The sequence below is a fragment of the Acinonyx jubatus genome, chromosome D3 (assembly GCF_027475565.1).
Source record: "Acinonyx jubatus isolate Ajub_Pintada_27869175 chromosome D3, VMU_Ajub_asm_v1.0, whole genome shotgun sequence".
In the NCBI taxonomy this organism is placed as follows: domain Eukaryota; kingdom Metazoa; phylum Chordata; class Mammalia; order Carnivora; family Felidae; genus Acinonyx; species Acinonyx jubatus.
In genome coordinates, this window is record NC_069392.1 from 8,494,020 (window position 1) to 8,512,615 (window position 18,596).

At 47.0% G+C, this 18,596-nt stretch overlaps 2 protein-coding genes across 13 annotated transcripts in view; one reads left to right on the top strand and one right to left on the bottom strand.

Annotated features, from left to right (window-relative positions):
* The window catches only part of TCTN1 (tectonic family member 1), a 28,664-nt gene extending 18,558 nt beyond the window's left edge, over positions 1–10,106 (top strand). For 2 of the 5 annotated variants that reach the window (XM_015063751.3, XM_027044303.2), the window contains exons 8-15: positions 2,787–2,921; positions 3,459–3,584; positions 3,976–4,061; positions 4,602–4,742; positions 5,889–6,051; positions 8,294–8,419; positions 9,005–9,149; positions 10,018–10,106. In XM_015063751.3, the coding sequence (XP_014919237.3) occupies positions 2,787–2,921; positions 3,459–3,584; positions 3,976–4,061; positions 4,602–4,742; positions 5,889–6,051; positions 8,294–8,419; positions 9,005–9,148 (921 nt within the window). In that variant the 3' untranslated portion in view covers position 9,149; positions 10,018–10,106. Of the gene's footprint in view, positions 1–2,786; positions 2,922–3,458; positions 3,585–3,975; positions 4,062–4,601; positions 4,743–5,888; positions 6,052–8,293; positions 8,420–9,004 lie in introns of all 5 variants that reach the window. The other 3 variants (XM_027044301.2, XM_053206764.1, XM_053206763.1) reach the window with 3 other exon arrangements.
* Positions 8,672–18,596, bottom strand: part of HVCN1 (hydrogen voltage gated channel 1) — a 36,763-nt gene continuing 26,838 nt past the window's right edge. For all 8 annotated transcript variants that reach the window (XM_027044307.2, XM_027044310.2, XM_015063754.3 and 5 more), the window contains 4 exons: positions 15,606–15,704; positions 13,200–13,431; positions 10,839–10,951; positions 8,672–10,486 (listed from right to left, as the gene is read on the bottom strand). In XM_027044307.2, coding sequence (XP_026900108.1) covers positions 10,421–10,486; positions 10,839–10,951; positions 13,200–13,431; positions 15,606–15,704 — 510 coding nt within the window. In that variant the 3' untranslated portion in view covers positions 8,672–10,420. The remainder of the gene's footprint in view (positions 10,487–10,838; positions 10,952–13,199; positions 13,432–15,605; positions 15,705–18,596) is intronic.

Consider the following 18,596-nt stretch of genomic DNA (forward strand, 5'->3'; position numbering starts at 1 on the left):
ACGTCTGAAGTCCATTAGTCTGTTAGTCTCAGCAGTCCTGGGAGTAGGGCCTGTTGTCACTCCCTGGCACATGAGTTACAGTGCAGTTGAATTAGCTTGCTCAAGGCTGCCCAGTGGTGAAGTGGCAGAGCTGGGATAGGAATCTCCAAAGACCTAACTCTCAACCACAACACTGGACAAGCTATACTGTGTGCCAGGCTCCCAGTTACAAGCTTCACACACATTCCTTCTCTGCCTCCTATGGCCATGCAGTCAGGAAGTGGCGCTGGGACTTAGAACTCAGATTTGTGTGATACCAAAGCTTGTGCTCTAAAGGACAAATATATCAACTAATATCAGAGATTGTTTATAAAGATTTTTAAAAAGCAACTTCCAAGATTTGTTAGAGGATCAGGAGTATAAAAATTGGATCTAGGCTCCCCGTTAAGTGCAGCCTGTTAGGCTTGCCTGGAATCGTTGTTAATATCTATTGAACCATCAATGAAAGATTAAGTTACGGCATTGTATTTCCACCGTTACGTATGCTTTAGTTCTTTGCCACAGGGTAGCTTGGGGGTGGGATAGGACCGAATAGGACATTCAGGAAACCAGAGTAGCCCCACCATTTTCATTCTGTAACTATTCCAGTGGCTGTTGCCAGACCAGTCTTTCCAAAGCTTGTCTAACCTGGGCCCTTCGGTTTTTGCCAACTACGTCTGTATACCACCGGAATGGCTCCATCACAGGCTGGTGTGGAAGGGTGTGCACTTTCTTAGAACCCAGGATTCGTGCTGAACCAGGGATGAGTAGGTTCAGATAAAGAGATCCAGAGTTGTCTTTTGAGGATGTAAACCAAGGAGTTCATTAACTCATAGCAAGGGTCTCCCTATGTGGGTCTTACGTGGATTGGTGGGCTTGTTATGCAGAGGGTGTTGTGGTGCTTGGTGGTGCCCTTTTGCCACTGTTGTCACATGACAGCTTGTCTTTGCTTCCAAACCCTGTCACGTTCCTAGAGGTTTGACTTATAAGGACAGTTACAGGTCCTCTTGGTCATGGGAGCAGATGTGTAACAACTACTTATTTATCTATAAAATGACAGCTTAAATACCTAGTAATTTTGAATTATAAACAGCATGGTACATGATTGAGGGCAAAGTTCAAAGCAATATAAACAACTAGATACAAGTTAGATTCCTTCCTAAACAGTGATTTCTGAGTACTGACATTTAAAGCAAACATCAGATTTGTCACATGGTATGAAGAGGCCCAACTCCCTAGAGGGTTGAGCCATTTAAAGGATTGCTTGCTGCTTGTTGTTCTGCTGGCTGTGGCCATAAATGAAAAATGTCCTTTATTTTTTAAAACAATGTTATTCATTTTGAGGGAGGGAGAGAGAGAGGAGCACGCAAGCAGGGGAGGGGCAGAGAGAGAGGGAGAGAGAGAATCCCAAGCAGGTTCCATGCTGTCAGCGTCCAGAGCCCAACACGGGGTTTGAACCGACACATGGTGAGATCATGACCTGAACCAAAGTCAAGCGTCGGACACTCCACCGACTGAGCACCCAGGTGCCCCATGAAAAATGTCCTTTAATAGCATTGGGTTAAGCAGAGCTTCCTGATTCTGCTTGAAAGATTTATCTGTCTGTTTTCTCTTACCATGATCCCACCACTGTGTGTGTGTGTGTGTGTGTGTGTGTGTAAGGGTGTGTGTAGAAGTTGGGTGTGAAGTGGGCCAAGGTATATTCACGGAGGGTGTGGGGGTATAGGGAGCTTTGTTCTGGGACTGTGCAGAATGTGCTCGTGTGTACAGAATGAGTGCATTTATCGGTAGGAGCTGTGCTCTGGAGGTGAATATAGGTGAATGTGAGATACAATTCACATACCATAAAACTCACCATTTTTAAGTGTGTGATTTGTGCAGTTTTTAGTAGATTCACAAGGTTGTGTAACCATCACCACTACCTAATTCCAGAACATTTTTTAATTAATTTAAAATGTTTATTTTTGAGAGTGAGAGAGAGTGAGCGTGCGCGCGCATGTTGCGGAGGGGCAAAGAGAGAGGAGACGGGATCCGAAGCAGGCTCCAGCAAGCCCGAAGTGGAGCTTGAACTCACGAAATGTGAGATCGTGACATGAGCTGAAGTCAGACGTTCAACCAACTGAGCCACCCAGAACATTTTCATCACCTCAGAAAGAACCCCTGTGCTCATTAGCAGGCACTCCTCATTCTTCTCTAATCCTCTCCGTCAGCCCCTAGGCAACCACTAATCTACTTTCTGTCACTGTGGATTTGCCTGTTCTGGACATTTCCGATAAATGGGATCATGTAATATGTGACCTTTTGTGTCTGGCTTCTTTCACTTAGCATCATGTTTTCAAGATTCATCTATGTTGTGGAATGAATCAGCACTTCATTCCATTTTATGGATGAATAATATTCTTTTGTATGGCCATACTACATTTTTCCATTTATCAGTTGATGGATCATTGCATTGTTTTCAGTTTTTGGCTGTTAGGAATGCTGCTGTGAACATTTGTGTACAAGTTTTTGTGTGAACGTAGATTTTCGGAGATAACCACTTTGAAAGATTTGGTAATATCCTTCTCTAGTATTTCCTGTGTAAATATATCTACATATAAGCAAATGTATTTTTGCAAGTGTGGAACTATAATATGCATACTGTTGTGTGGCATGCTTTTCCCTGCTTGGCAGTCTGTCGGCGGAGTTTGTCTCCAGTTTTTCGTTACTGTAACCGATTCATCTCTATTGGACGGTGTCCTCAGTGAGCCATCTCCTTTACTTGGCAGATCCCTATCACTGTTCAGTCCATCCTCATGGAGTCTCTGAATAAAACGCTAGCCCGACTGGAGGACACAGATGTACTGAACCAGACTCTTGTTGAGGCTGGGGACGTTAAAATCTGCACTAACGTTGTTCTTGAGGTAGGTGCCCAGTTTGGCTTTGAAAGCAGAGTCTGTGTGGCAGACTCAGGCTGCATGGCCCCGAGGGAGGACCTGGACGCCCTTCAGAGGGGGCTCTGGCCCATTCTGATGTGTTGGTTTTCTTGGCTTGCCCTCCTGCTTGCCTTCATGCTCTGTCATTAGAGGATGCTTCTTTAGGGTCTCTGAAAGAATCACGTGTGGTTTTTCTCCACAAACCTAGTGACTTTCAAGAATATACCAAAATTTGTTGTCGTTGCTGTTGTTTTACCACATTTCCCCTGCGGAGATGGACTGATCACGATCTGCTCAAACCTGCTGATTTGGAATACACGTAACTCGGTACAGAGAGGCTCAGATGACGCTGTCAGCTGGGGGTGGTGAGGCAACTCGTCCTGAAGTCTGATGAGCCAGGACAGAAAAGCTTCCATGAATAGAGAAATGGGAAAGGACTTGCCTTCTATATGTATTTTGAATTATTAATACAGCTACAGAAATGCAACAGGAACAGGTGGATTTGGAGTATCGTTTTGTTTTTAGGTCAAGTACAGCCTCACATATACAGATGCAGGGGAAATAACCAAAGCTGATCTCTCTCTCCTTCTGGGGACAGTGAGCAATGCAATGCTTCCACTTGAGCAAAAGTTTGAAATTCGTTTCATTCAGGTAGGTTTGATCAATTTTGTACACATATTTAATTGCAAATAAAAAGAAACCATAACTTCTTAGGGGAAAAGGTATCCCAATTTAGAAGTATTACCATCTATCCATTTGTACTAAACGAAGGGTTTATGTCGCATGTGTTTGTGAGGAAATCAGGCAGAGTCCTTGTATCTTATCCTTTCTGGGAGTAAGATTTTCTTCCATGTGAGCTTGTTCTTTTATAGAATGATCTACTCCTACACTCAGCAGATATATTTATAGTTCTGAGTAGGGGGGAGGAATTCTTTTATTGGTTGGAAATCCTAGATTTCCTAGGGTGAAAAGCATTTTATTTTCACCCTATTTCCTTATTAAATTAAGAATTATTTGGGGGCATTTCTTCTTTGTCTTTCAGCAAAATACAAAGCCGGTTCCTCTCAGTGGAAACCCTGGTTATGTTGTAGGGCTCCCATTAGCTGCTGGATTTCAGCCTCAGAAGGGATATCCTTTTTGGTTCTGTAGACAAGGTTGATTTCCCTGTCCACTTGTGTGTGTCGCTCTTCTCTTTATTGCTGAGAGTCCTGTGAGCTGGAGACTAGTTCTGGCCAGGACTTCTCTGGTTGGCTCTGGTGGGTGGTGGGTCTGGCCGCAGAGCACGTGAGGTACGTGGGGTGGTTGGGGGTGAAACAGCGAGACCCTGGAAAACGTGTTTTATAGTGAAAATCTGAAGACAGAAAAGTTGACAGACTTTTAGATATATTTAATTGCATACTTAAACAGAGACTCTTAAACACATTTAGTGATTTTGAAAAATTGGAAATATTTTAAAGGAGGAACGGTTTCTGAGGATTTTCCTTCTGAGGATCTCCTAATCAAGGAGAATAGAACCGTTTTTTGCTCTGTCCCAGGAAATAACTGTCAAAATTGCAGATGCCTAGAGAAGGGATATTTGGGTTTCACTTCATGTCACACATGTGTCACTGTCTCCTGAAAATCGGACTGCTTTTGTACTGGGTGATTGTCCCTTAACTTTGTGTGAATATCTGGGATTATTCAGACCATGAACAGATATGGACAACTTACTATTCTTCGAAGCACAGCGGAGATAGACTGCTTAGCACTCGAGGGGATCCGGACCCCAGTGTTATTTGGTTATGATATGCAATCTGGCTGTAAGCTAAGGTAAGAGAGAAACTTGTTTCTTTTGGAACTTGTGTTGATCAGAAAACAAGACCTTCCTACTCTTCCCCCATCTCGGTCGAACCTCCCCATCAGCCTGCAAGCGCATGTGAAAGCCACAGTGTGACCTGTTGGCACTAGTGACAGTACCTTTGTTTTCTAATTTTAGTTTTCACAGCCATACACCATTTGTCATGATTCAAAGGAAAATTGTTTAGATCATTTTTCTTATCAGATGTGGCAGAGTAAAAATCTCAAGGCTTTTGGAGATTTGGTTTTAAGGTTGCATACATAGCATCTGAGTTCACAAAAAAAACAAAAAACAAAAAAAGCTGTCCCTGAAAGTCCTTTCTATATTTCTGAAATTTAATTTACATAGTGCAACAAGCCCATTGAGAGGAAGCCTGCATGTGATCTCTGTTTTTACCGTGTCAACATCAAACATACATATAACGTAAAATGTCAGCTCCGCATGGCTTACCCTCATTTCCCTCCTCTGCAGGCAATCTCTTGAAGTTCCTATAGCTGAGTTTTTGGAAACTTACTCCCAAATCTGTGAATAACCTTTATGTAATGCTGCTTCTTGATATTTTGGTCTTATGAATTATTGAGTCCCCACTATGGAAGACCAAGATTTGGCTCTTACCCCTTTCTTCTCCTACCCTACACTTCCCATCGCTACCTCCCCTCAGGGTAATTATAGCATTGTTTTGGTTAGACCAACACATTCCATTTCCATGATTGGTTCTGATCACTTTAGACCAGTATTTCTCTGAGGGAATTTCAGGGACTACATTTCCACAAGAGTCAGTAGGGGTATGTCTGTGGTCCAATCAATATGTTTGAGCAACACCAAACTAAATTTAAAAACATGATTCCTTACTGTAAGGAGAGCCTCTAATATGCCAGTGTGCTTCAGGAGGGATGTGGGCATGCAATATTTCCCAAACTTTTGGCCATGGAAACTCTGCTTGTACAGAGCTAACCGAGGTTTCTCAGAGTTAGAGACAGTTTGGCTTCTGTCAAATGATGGGTTTGGAGTGAGAAAATAAAAATAAACTGGAGAGGGCACGTGTGTTGTTGAGCCGGTGAAAACTGTTGGAATGAACAACAGCCTCATTGCATCAACCTCTTCTTCCTTCCCACGAGACTGACCAAAGCCATCACGTGTCAGCTTGCAGTGCAGAAAGTGAAGAGCCTCCTGAAGGGCCATGGCTTCCCGGATTATGTGGCCCCTTTTGGAAACTCCCGGGCCCAGGATGTGCTGGACTGGGTACCCATCCACTTCATCACCCAGGCGCCCCACATGAAGGTAAAGGGGAAGCGGAAGGCCGCACCTGCGCGCGAGTGGTCTCTCCTATTCCCACTGCTCCCCCTCCCCCGTGGGAAGGTAGGGGAGCTGTTAAGGAGATGGATGGCTCTGGGCCGGAGCCCAGGCTTTGCTGTCAGATGGGCCCGGGTCTTGAAAACTGTTTTTGCCCCTCGTTAGCGCTCTTGCCTTTGAGGGTTTGAGCCTGTTTCCTCATCTGTGAAACAGGGAGTGAGGGCTACAGTGTCAGCCACACGGGGTGGTGGAGTTAAATGAGGGACATTCGTGGTGCTTAGTGGCCGCTCCAAACGTGGAAACTACCACCCATCACCATCCTGACTTCCTACGATCACTGCTGGTGTGACATGAGGCATCGTGACAGGACAGGGGAGTATGACGTGGACTGTCACAGAAAGAGAGACGACTCCTGTCCACATCGCTGTCCCATCTCTCATTCCCTGGTCTATAAAGGCAGCCCACACGTGAGAGCTTTCAGTTCCAAAGTTCCCTGAAGAGTTTAATGGAACTTGACATGCTACAGAGAGGTTCCTGATCACATGTGATTGCTCTGCCCACCTTTTTCTTTTGTCTCAGCCGTCAGAGCGTGGGCTGGTCCCCATCACCGGAGGCGTGCTCTCCATCTTATCCTTTAATTGCCCAGCGTTTGCTTGTGGCAGCTTCTCGGGCCTCTCATTATCTGCTTAGCGTATTTATAGCATGGGGACAATGGGGCTGAGGACTAGCTCTCTAGCTCTGATCCGGCCCTCCTCCTGAGTCCCCGGCAGAGACCCATGATTACTCAGTCCCTGCTGTTCAGCTGCTATGTCTTGGCTCGGGTCTGCCACCTCGGAGCGAGGCAAATTGCTTCTGGCTTCTGGCAGTTGGGTTGAGACATCCAGTTATTAGGACCCCTCAGAGGGGAAAACAGGTTGGGAGGAGAGGCAGTGCAGACATTAGCGTTTTCAGGGTTTTGCTGGTCCAGGGAGCTCAGAGAGCCTGGAGTGGGTTTTGTACTCCCCTTCCAGGAAACTCCAGTAGCAGACATGAGAGCTTGTGCTAATAAGCTCAGTTTCTGCCAGTGGTGTATCGCATCTTCTAATAACAGGATAGTCACAGGGATTTTTTTGCCTGCAAACTTCTTAAAAGGCAGTTCCAAGCTAACGAGTTCCACCAGTGCCTTTTTGGCAGGCACCAAATTTAGCAGGCTTCGTAGCTTTTCATGCCCTAAAGAGGCGTATTTTTAAAAACTTGTTATTGTGGGGAAAATGTCAAACACACACACAGAAGTCGAGTATTACAATGGAATCCCTTCTACCGGTCAAGCAGCTTCAGTGGTTATCACATTTGCCAACAAACCAGATGTAAAGGCAAGAAAAAGGTTGGGAGGCTGCTGGCCTGTTCTGCCTGGGGGCAGAGGCCTCAGGAGGCGCAACTGTGGGAGCAATGCTCTCAGTCCACAGGAGACTTAGTATCTTTGACAACTTACAGACTCATTTCTTTTTTTTTTTTTTTAATTTTTTTTTTTTTAACGTTTATTTATTTTTGAGACAGGGAGAGACAGAGCATGAATGGGGGAGGGTCAGAGAGAGAGGGAGACACAGAATCTGAAACAGGCTCCAGGCCCGAGCTGTCAGCACAGAGCCCGACGCGGGGCTCGAACTCACAGACCGTGAGATCATGACCTGAGCCGAAGTCGGACGCTTAACCGACTGAGCCACCCAGGCGCCCCTTACAGACTCATTTCTATACGTTCCTGTGTAACACCTTGATCTCCAACTGATGAGATTAAATAAATGGAACGAGAGCAACTGCATTTCTTCCAGTTGTGTTTTAACGTGATCTGCAATTAGGTTTAATTTCTGTGAATAACCCCATCCTCTCTTCTCTCCCCACCCAATGCCAGTTTCTCCCCTAAAGAATCCCTGAGCTGAAGTTGGGGCATTTGAAGCCCCGTGTTCCAGTTTGGTGTTGGGATCTCCAGAACTTCCCAATAATGGCTGGTCTTTCTAGAAACGGGAGAGCACGGAAAAATGATGCTTTAGGTGTTAAAATATTTTTGGAGCACTGAGTACTTTAAAATATGTGCTCTCAGCTGTTTTTGTCTGAACTTCTAGAGTCTATTCACTCTCTTGTTCAGAACATTTTGTAATATGCGAAACATTTTATAATTAAAACTGAACTGCAGATTAAGTTTGACATGAGGTTGTATAATGTTCAGACTGGTGAATGGCATTTTGTTTTGCAGGATTCCTGCCAGCTCCCAGTGGCTTTGGTTATAGAAGTGAAGTGGACAAAGTACGGATCCTTACTGAACCCACAGGCTAAAATAGTTAATGTCACTGCAAATCTAATTGCATCCTCATTTCCTGAGGTACGTCTAACTTGAGTAGAAAGGTATTGGTTAAGGGGCCCCTGGGTGGCTTGGATGGGCGTCAAAACTCTTGATTTCAGCTCAGGTCATGATCCCAGGGTCATGGGATTGAGCCCTGTGTTGGGCTCCACGCTGAGTATGGAGCCTGCTTAAGATTCTCTCTCCTTTTGCCCCTCCCACACTTTTCTCAAAATAAACAAACTTAAAAAAATCAAGGTATTGGTTAAGATGTAAGTCCAGACAAAACTCAAGTGTGATAATAAAATTTATTCTGTTAAAAAATTATTGAAATTTAAACACTTTAGCAGTAATTTAGTTAGAAAATTCTGACAACAGTTGAATTCACATTAGCGTTCTTGTTTAGATTTGATCCTTAAAATTCATTGAAAATTGAGTTGCGATTGACATTGATGGGGTAGGACAACCTGGGTAAAAGTGGTATCTTTCATCCAAGTTAGTGGCTGATGGGCCCTCCGCATACCTATGAGATGCACTGACCACGGTCACGTGCGGAAAAGAACCCAACATGTCCCATCTTTGTTAGCACGCTGGAAGGCAGGGCTTGCATCGCTCTTTTTATTACAGACCAACTCAGGAAATGAAAGAACGGTTCTTATTTCCACTGCGGTTACTTTTGTGGATGTGTCTGCACCTGCAGAGGCGGGCTTCAGGGCTCGGCCAACCATCAATGCCAAGCTGCCGTTTAATTTCTTCTTCCCCTTTGTTTGACGTAAGTTTTTAATCAAGGAAATGACACCACACCTCTAGAATCAAGTGCTGTGGGGCGTGGGCTCCCTTGGAGACCTCCTGTGGTGTTACACCTCTGACCTGTGGGGTTGCCCTCAAACCACACATCTCCTCTCTCTGCTCACTTCCCTCCTTTTTCCTTTTGGAAATTCTACTTAGTGTGACCTTAGAATGAGGCACCGTCTGGTCTTGGTGATTTCCAGTACTGTCGGCACATAGGTCACGTGTGGAAAGCAAATTGCAGCTTTGGGAAGATGGTACAGGGGACAGACCCTGAAGTAGCTCAGGCATCGAGGGTTCATCCAGTGTATTCATCCTCTGCTTCAACATGACTTATTTTAAAAATACTCATTGTTTGTAGTCCAGGTTTTCTTTCCTTTACTGGTCCCGTGGAAACGAATACAAAAATAGCAAAATTGTACAAAATCATGCAAGTAGAGCACAGGGCCTCATGAGGGGATCTTTCCCCGGTGTCACCTTCATTACATGGAGTCTTGGGTCTAATTGCTATTTCGGAGGCAGGCACTGGAGCTCTCCAACGGGTGGTTGTACGGAATACCACAGAGCAGTTCCTAGCAGTTGATGCTGGAAAGAATAGAGTAGGAGGTCCCGAGGGAAGGAGTTGCTTTTATACATTAATTGCACAGTAATGGAGAAAAAAGTTGTCAGGTGGCGGAACTGGGTAGAGCCAGTTAGAAGCTAGATGCGGCAGAGGAGGGGCTGGGTACCTGAGGACAACCTCCCTGGAGGAATATGCACCAAGAGGAGCTGTTGAGAACAGCTTGGGAAGAGAAGACTTTCTAGAATGGGCTGGTAGCTAAAGTAGCTTTCTTTTTTCCTTTGTCTTTCAGAATGCCCATATGAAAGAATGCACTGGTTCCTCAATATACACGCGAAATGTGAAAAGTACACTGATGAGATAAAATTTTATATACAACTAGTTGTCCAGCTTCGTTCATTTTCAAGCAAAAGTGTCAACATGAGAGAATATAGTTTATGATACATGGTGACGTGGAGTGAGGATGGGATGGGAAGCTCTTGGTCACGCCAAGAAAGGAAGGGCAAGCCTTTCCCCCGCCTTCCCCCCTCCCCCTACCAGCTGCCCACCCCGGAATCCAAGCTGGGTGGAGGTGAGGCAAAGGCATCGAACCAAACCTCTCCCCGAAACGGGCCCAGGAGAGGCAGCTGTCTTTCTCTCAGAGACACAAGCCCGTGGAAGCAGGGTCTTCTCTTTGGGGTGGAGCAGGTGCGCATCTAGTTGACCTCACCAAGAAGTCCGTGCTGTCTCAAGAGCTTGTTAAGTCTTTCAATTTCTTGTTCCTGTCGTTACAAAAGCAGACAAACAAGCCAGTTTACCCTCTGAGCCTCCCCAGAGATGTGGCGAGCATTCAGTGGGTCCCCCGGATGCACAGCCGAATGAATGCTACACTCCTATGGGAGTCTGCCAGTGGAGCCTGCCTCAGTCAGATGGGGTCCAGTGGGCGACTCCAGTGACAGGAGGTACTCAGAGGAGGGACACCTGACATAGCTCTGGGGAAGGAGGCGATGCCTAACTTGAGTCTGAAAGACCAAGGAAGACTTAGTCGAGGGCTGTGTCCGAGCAAGGGCCTGGCAGGGAGAAGTGCAGAGCTGAAGGCAGACAGGTGGCATTTTCCCAAAACGGTGGGCTTACCTTCTCGGAGCAGCTGAATTCAAGGTGTTGGATCTTGGCGGCCAACTGTACATTCATCTGTTTTAACCTCAGTAGTTGCCGTTCTGAACGTGTCTTAACGGAGATAATTATTCCTGAAAAATAGTTAAGGGTCTCAGTGATATAGGTTTCTAGTTTAACCACTTGGAAAAAGCCCCGTATTATTTATAAATGTGTCCAGCTGGTGACAGCATGGTCGGTCCCTTAAAGACATCAGAACCAGGAGGGTCAGAGTTTATCTCTGAGCTACTCAGTACCCAGGTGCTCCCCAAATGAATATTCTTAAGGAACTTTAATCAGACCTGAACTGGCTCCTAAAGATTTCCCTCTAGCCCACATGGGCTAAGAAGTCCTTAATAGTCCCTGACCACGTGAGTGTTAAGCTCCTTAACACAGAGCGTGTTCATGACGGCGTGGCTTATTAGCACTCTACACAAAAGCCACGAAAGTACAAGGCTGGAAATGCTCAAGCTTGGCCTTGGAACTGTCACTGTCCTGACTTTCCGCCTCCCACAGCTATGGCCAATTCAGCTATCAGGCCATCAACAAAGCCTTGGCTGACAGGGGGGTCATCGGCCTTATCTGGTGGCTCCCAAATGCCCATGCCACAGTGGGGACATGACCTCAAAAGACTGTGCAGCAACTGGGGATGCTCTGTGCCTTCCAACTAAGAGTGACCATGTGTGGACTCGGTAGCCACAGGTCAGGGAGCACTGGCCCCCGGTCCCCAGCATTCTTGATTGTCTGAATCCAGCTGAAGCTTGTGCTGCTTTCTCAGACCTTTCATGTCCTGCCCCTAAATTTGATAGCGACGCAATAGTGCGCATTATTAGGCAGTCCGGTGCCCTGCTACCATTTGGACCAAGAAAATGAACAGAGCTCAGGCTTTTGGTTTTGTCTGTAAAAGCACATCTCACAATGGTGTGATAGGAGAGTAATGGGTAGTAACTATTCCGGAGTCATTCATAGTTTGTAATGGTTGATCCATTTCAATTGTGCTAACCTTTGCACAGAGCATTTCTGTTTGATGAATGAAATAATCAGCATAAGCATATTCAATAAAGTGGAAAACTTCCTTTATTTCCTTTGATGGAGCCCAAATTAAAAATTTTTTTTAATGTCTGCTTATTTTGTGAGAGAGAATGGGAGAGAGTCCCAAGCAAGTATCCTTGCTGTCAGTGCAGAGCCTGACACAGGGCTCAATCTCACAAACCGTGAGATCATGACCTGAGCCGAAATCAAGAGTTGGATGTTTAACCCACTCAGCCCCCCAAGTGAATATTCTTAATAAACTTTAATCAGATCTGAACTGGCTCCTAAAGCCTGTGGGAGCCCGCAGTGCCCACAGGCAGAGCCCCGCATCGGAGCAGATGTGACCCCTCACCGCCAGCACGGAAGGCCGGGGTGGGACTCGTTGCTGCCCAGTGAAGGAGCTGCACATCCTAGGACGGGCCTGCCTCACTCTCCTGGCATTGACCTACAGTCTGTCGGGCTGGATGCTTGTCTAGGGATTCCCAAGCCTGTCTGGACGCCCAGGTCACCTGGTAGCACTTCAAAAACAGACACCCCACGAGGGTCCACCCAGACGTCGCATCAGACTCTCCAGTGAAAAAACGAGCCCTGAAGGGGATTCTGGTGCGGTGGGTCTACAGACAGGCTTCAGAACAACCCTGACTCGTTCAGGGAGAGCTGAACCAGTTGGTGATCACTGTGTCCACCCAATAACAGCACAAACATGGCTTCTCTGAAACAGAGCCTCCCTGCACCAACAGGGTGTGTGTGAGGAATATGGTAGAGCATTCTTTCCCCAAGCGTGTTCTCTAGAGCCAAAGTCTGTGTCATGTTAAGAGGTGTTATCTCCCCCCAAACTGTCCAGTTTGTCAGTTTGGGAAACAGTTCTCAAAGTCTTCCTCATGTTAACAAGTGCTGTGACTTCCTCAAAGGGCCAGAATCTAGAGTGCAGCGTTTGTCAGCTTACTTGCACCCCTTTTGGATGGTACCCCTCCCAGTGGGTGGGGTGCGGTGGAACAATCTTCGGGAAAACACCAAACAACAAAGGTGCTCTGGGGACCAAGCTGTAGGGACCAATGAGGCATTTGTCTGACCCCTTCTATAAATATCTTCTAATTATCATGAAAACAAGGCCTACAGGAGAAATGTGGTTCCTCTTTGAGCATGTGACGCCGTGTCGATTTGTAGCCACAGAGGCTACAAACTCAGGTCACCCCCTTTTTCCCTAGAAAATGCTAGCCAGAAGGAGGAGGAACCATGGCCTCTGGGTCCACTCTCAGGCTGTGCCCACCCTCTAATTCCCTCTGCAGCCCGGGAGTGCAGGGAACATACCGTTGATGATCCGGGCCACCCGCCACAGTCGGAGCAGAATCAGTAGGCCAAGAGCCTCAAACTGGTGCTCATGGAACAGGAGGACGATGTCAAGGATGAAGGAAATCACCACCACGATGGTGTCCAGGATTTCAAACTTGTGGTGGAAGAACTCCAAGCGGAAGACATATAATTTTAGAAAAATCTCCATCATAAAGAAGGTCAAGATGGCAATGCTCATGCAGTGAAACACCTGGAGAGGACAGAGGCAGCACAGTGAGTGCAGATCCAGGGCTGGTCACAGGCTAGGGCAGGGCACACAGACGAGCTGGCCTTGAGTGCACCTGCCCGGGCACCGGAGAGTGAACTCATTGATTTGACCCCAAACTCCACGGGCTCAGTTCTTGGCCTGGGAATACGGCCGGAACACCACAGACCGGGGCTCTGCCCTGCCTGCCCTCTGACAGGCAGTTGGGCAATGGCAGGATTTGAAAACCATGTCCTTTGGCCCGGTGACTCCAATGCTAGGAATCTATCCTACAGCTAAGCTGACACGTGCACAAAGGCATGTCGTAGGGATATTCGCTGCAGCATCATTTACAGACAAAAGATCTATATTCTTTGCAGTATAGAAATATTAGAGGTCATCTGGCAGATGCATTATGGCACCTCCATATGGAGCACTGGGCAAAGGACCAAGGCTGACTCCTACGTACTGACGAGAAATGATCTCCCAGGTAGACGGTAATTGAAGAGGATTGCTAGATCTTTACTTATAAATACTACGTTTCCTTAAAGTAACCATTTCCATTCTAGGACAGGGAAAGTACAAACTCAGCTGGGACATCGTCTTGCGCCAGAGAACAAGAAATTACCACCTACTAGATGTAAAATGAATGATGGAAATCTGAGTTCGCATCCCCCAATGTATTCACCGACTCAGACAGTGACCATCAGGTGGACGCTAATTGGAGAAGAGATTTTTGCATGGCAGTCAAGTGTCACTGCAGATTATCTATAACTGAAAAGGGAAAGTGTCCCTGGACAGTGGAACAGCTCAGCAATTACTGCCTTAAGTGGTCTCAGTGAGGATCACCGGTAGCGATGTGCTGTGCTATAAAGAAAACACCCCACCAGCCAAGAACTCTTGCTAATTGTGCCTCCGGACCTCACCTATGGTGTACAGGGGATAGGGGAACAAGCTGGAAGGACCTCTGTGGAAACAGGCAAATCCAGAACACGGGACACTTAACAAGATGACTGGCTGGACTCCAAAAAGTCAGTGTCCTAAGGGGAAAAAATTGAAGGTGGGAGGACTCTTCTAGATTAAAAGAGCCTGTGGAGATATGACCGAGTATAATATCAGATGTCTGGATCCTAGTTTGAAAAAATAACAAAAACATTATAACAGATACTCTTGGGACAAATGAGGACATTTGAATATAAACTGGTTATTATAGAATCATTGATAACTTTTCAGGAATTGATAATATTGTAGTTCTATAGGAGAAAGACCTTTTTTTAAAATTTTATTAAAAAATTTTTTTAATGTTTATTTTGAGAGAAAAAGAGAGAACAGGGTGGGGGCAGAGAGGGGCAGAAGCAGGTTCCAGGCTCTGAACTGTCAACATAGAGCCCGATGCAAGGCTTGAACTCACAAGCTGTAAAATCATGACCTGAGCCGAAGTTGGACACTCAACCGACTGAGCCACCCAGGCGCCCCAGAAGGACCTTATACTTAAGCAAGTTGAAATATTTGTGTCCTAATGTCTAACTTACTTTCAAATGGTCAAAAATACATGGGTGTGTTTGTGGATATAGAGAAAGCAAATACAGCAAATGTTTATTTGCCATTTTTCATAACAAAAAGTTGAAGAAAAAGGCACAAGAGAGTGAGTACAGCAGGTATGTCCGTGATTAAGTTCAGAGAGAGAGGAAAAATATTCCAGAAGGACTCGGGCTGGCCACAGAAGAAAAGCTAGCAGCTGTCTTGGGAAGGCTGGACAAACGTCTGGGGCAGGCTCAGGCAGCAGCTGTGAACTGGGGGATAAACAGTGGGCACTTCTCCAACATGGGGACCACATCAGAATGTTGACAGGCAGAGAAATAGCTCGTCTGCCCCTAAAGATGGGACAGTAGCCCTCTCTCGGTCAGATCCTCTAGAAGCAGCAGCAGGCTCCAGCTCTGCGGTCTAGCACCACTTGAGATTCGAGCCATCACACGAAATGAGAAGGTTTCTTGTTTGTAGTAAATGCTTGTCTACAGTTTGGAAAGAAAGACATTTTCTCTGCTCTTTGGTTAAAAGCACCCAGTCAACCTACTCTGTTAAGGACTTGCGACTCCCAGGCGGGTGCCGTCTGCCCCACTCTGCCCGCCTCAGGAAAGGTAACAGAACTGAGCCGTATTAAAGGGCTGCTGACACACTACCTTGACGGCGTTCTTGTCAGCCTTGATGATCTTCAGGTCCAGAATGAGCTCAGCGAGCACCAGGAGGGCATCCAGAATGACCAGGCAAATGATGATAACCTGCAGACCAAGGGAAGGCGCAAGAAACATTAGGCCAGAAACATCTAGGGGAAACCATCCTGGGTAAAGATGCCAAGGATGGGAGGCCGCGGCCCACAGTCAAGCGCCTTCCAGGCCTGTTGCCTGCGCTGCCCCCCCCCCTCCACCCGCTGGGAAGTGTCTGTCCCCCTGGAGCTTCTCTGTGTGGTTGAGTGACACTCCGTCACCACCAGTCTTCGTATTCATTCACTGTGTCTCAGCATCTCTCAAGCCAAACTGCCGATTCCTAGATGGCAAGAAAATGTTTTTTAAGTTTTAATTTTTCTGTTTCTGGAGATCTTCTTGCCAGGGTACGCCCAGAACAGATGTTCGGTAAATAATTAAAAAGATCTGTCTCACAGATCTGAGTCATGGAAGGCCTCCAGGGACTGCCTGCTTCAGGCAGCCGGATTACAGTGATGTCCACGGGACACACGAAATAGCTTCCGTCCAGAGCCGCGAATATTTGCCCAGCTCACGCGTGCTCGTTAGGGGGCCAAGGGCAGAGGGAGTCCTGGGTCTGCTGGGGACTGAAGAGAGTGGTGGGAGGAGGACCATCTTGCGGGCTCCGTGAGAGTGGGGTGCAGTGCGTGCTCTCACCAACGGGGGTGGGGGGGCATGGTGACAGTGACGATGCTGGTGAGGCCTCTATAATGGCAGGGTGGGGGTGACGGTGTCCGGTGGTGGAAATGGCGGCGATGGGAGGAGACCCAAAGGACGCCGTGTAACCCCTCTCTTCCCTCGGGAACTGTGGACCCTCCCTCGCCTCCCTCAGGGCCCTTCCTACATCCAACACTCCGGGGTAGATTCCGCAAGTTCATCTGCCATTTTCTTGGCAGTGCCCGCAGTTTAGGGCTGAAACCCAACAGGCCTGTGTGAGGATGGACTAGTAAACCCTTTGACCATTTCAGCCCGTAGCTTATTTCAGTAATTACAGTGTTCAGTGACATGGTTTACTGTGAAAATTGCATGCCAAATTGCTCTGTAATGAAGTTTTCACACATATTCAAATTCAGTAGCTCAAAGATTCCAGCCTCTGGCAGGTTGTTTTTCCTTTTCTTTCTTTCTTCATCCTTGGTTTTATTTTAGAGCTGAAGGGATGTGAGAGCTTTGTCTGGTCTAAAACCAAGGCACAGAGACATTAAAAGCAGACTGAATATTCAGCTGTAAAACGGAAGCGGCACTGGCACACTACAGCATGAGTGACGGGGAAGACGTGACGCGGAGGAAGAAGCCGGGCGTCCAGACCACGCGTTGTCTGATTCCTTTCCTATGAAGTCCCGAACGGGCAAATCCGTACAGACAGAAAGCAGATTAGTGGTCCCCGGGGGCCCGAGGGTTATTGTTTAATGGGTACTGGATCTCCTTTTGGGGTGATGAAAACATTCTGGAACTAGACCGTGGTGGGGGTGGCACAACACTGTGAATGTACAAAATGCCACTGAATTGTTCACTTTAAAATGATTAACTTTAGGGGCACCTGGCTGGTTCAGTCAAGTCAGTTAAGTGAATGACTCCTGATTTCGCCTCAGGTCACGATCTCACGGTTTGTAAGTTCGAGCCTCACATTGGGCTCTACACTGTGTCAGTGTGGAGCCTGCTCGGAAGTCTCTCTCTCCCTCTCTTTGTCCCTATCCCATGTGCACTCTCTCGCTCTCTCTTAAAATAAATAATTGTAATAAAATGATTATGTGAATTTCTCTTCAATTAAAAAAGGTGAGACAGACCGAAGGTCATAAAACTACAATGTCTGGGCTCCAATCCTGACCGCTGTGAAAATATCCCCAGACCCTGAAATTGCCACTTCACAAGACAGTGCTATTTCTGAGGGGAGTCATGTCACAAAGAGAAAAGCTGAGAATTCAGGGAAGCCGGTTAATTCCAAACCCAGATGGGGCAAAGACGGCCATGGTGAGAGTGAAGGCTATGGGGCCGCCAGCACCGGGCCGGCTCCTGCGTTGGCCTAGACCTTGGGCACGTCTCTCAAGTGTTAACTCCAAGCTTCAGCGTACTCTTGGAGAAAATGCGGTTGACCACATTTTACACCCTAGAATGACACAGGGAGCATTACATGAGGTAATGTGTGAAGGGTGCTTATAAGGCACAGGGCCCGGCTGTAGTGAGCAGGTAATAAAGTGAAGCTCCTTGACCTTCACAATTGTCCTCCCCAGCTCAGCCACCCTGTCCACCCATGGATTCCACAGAGGCCCAACACGCCCTATATTCTTTCCCTTGCTTGTACCATCCTGTGTGAGAAGTGATGGCAATTAACTATATATCTGGTCACCTAGGCTGCCTCAAACCACGGGAACAGGTAGAGAACGCATCCAAGAAAGGGATTCCAGAATCCTTTTGCATGCTGATTCTACCGGCAGAGATCAAACCCCTGCACTGGTACCCCCACTCCGCGGTGGTCTCCCTGAGCCTCTCTACAATCTAGTTGTGTCACTCCCTCCCACCCACGCATTTAGACTTTCCATGGCTGCCCACTGCCCACAGGTGACCTTCCAGCACCTCCTCTCTTGCCAAGTTATCCCTTTACTTGCTACACGGAAGCCGATGTGGACCCTTCTCAATTCCAGGAATATGACGGGTCCTTTCCTACTTCGGCCCTTTGCAAACACAGTCCCTCTGCCTGGAAAGCTCCTCCCCTCCCCATTCACAGAGCTCAGCCCTGCCTAAGCTTCAGGTGTCAGGTGAAATGTCACCTCCTCCACTACATGTCTTATGACACCCAATCCTGGGTCATGTGGCTCCCTGCCCCCAGGATCTCTGGGAGCCCCCTTCTGTTTTCTTACAGAGGGCTTCCCTTCACTCATAACCAGCATCAGTCTGGGTGATGGTTCCTGGAGTGCCTGCCTCTCCACAGACCGT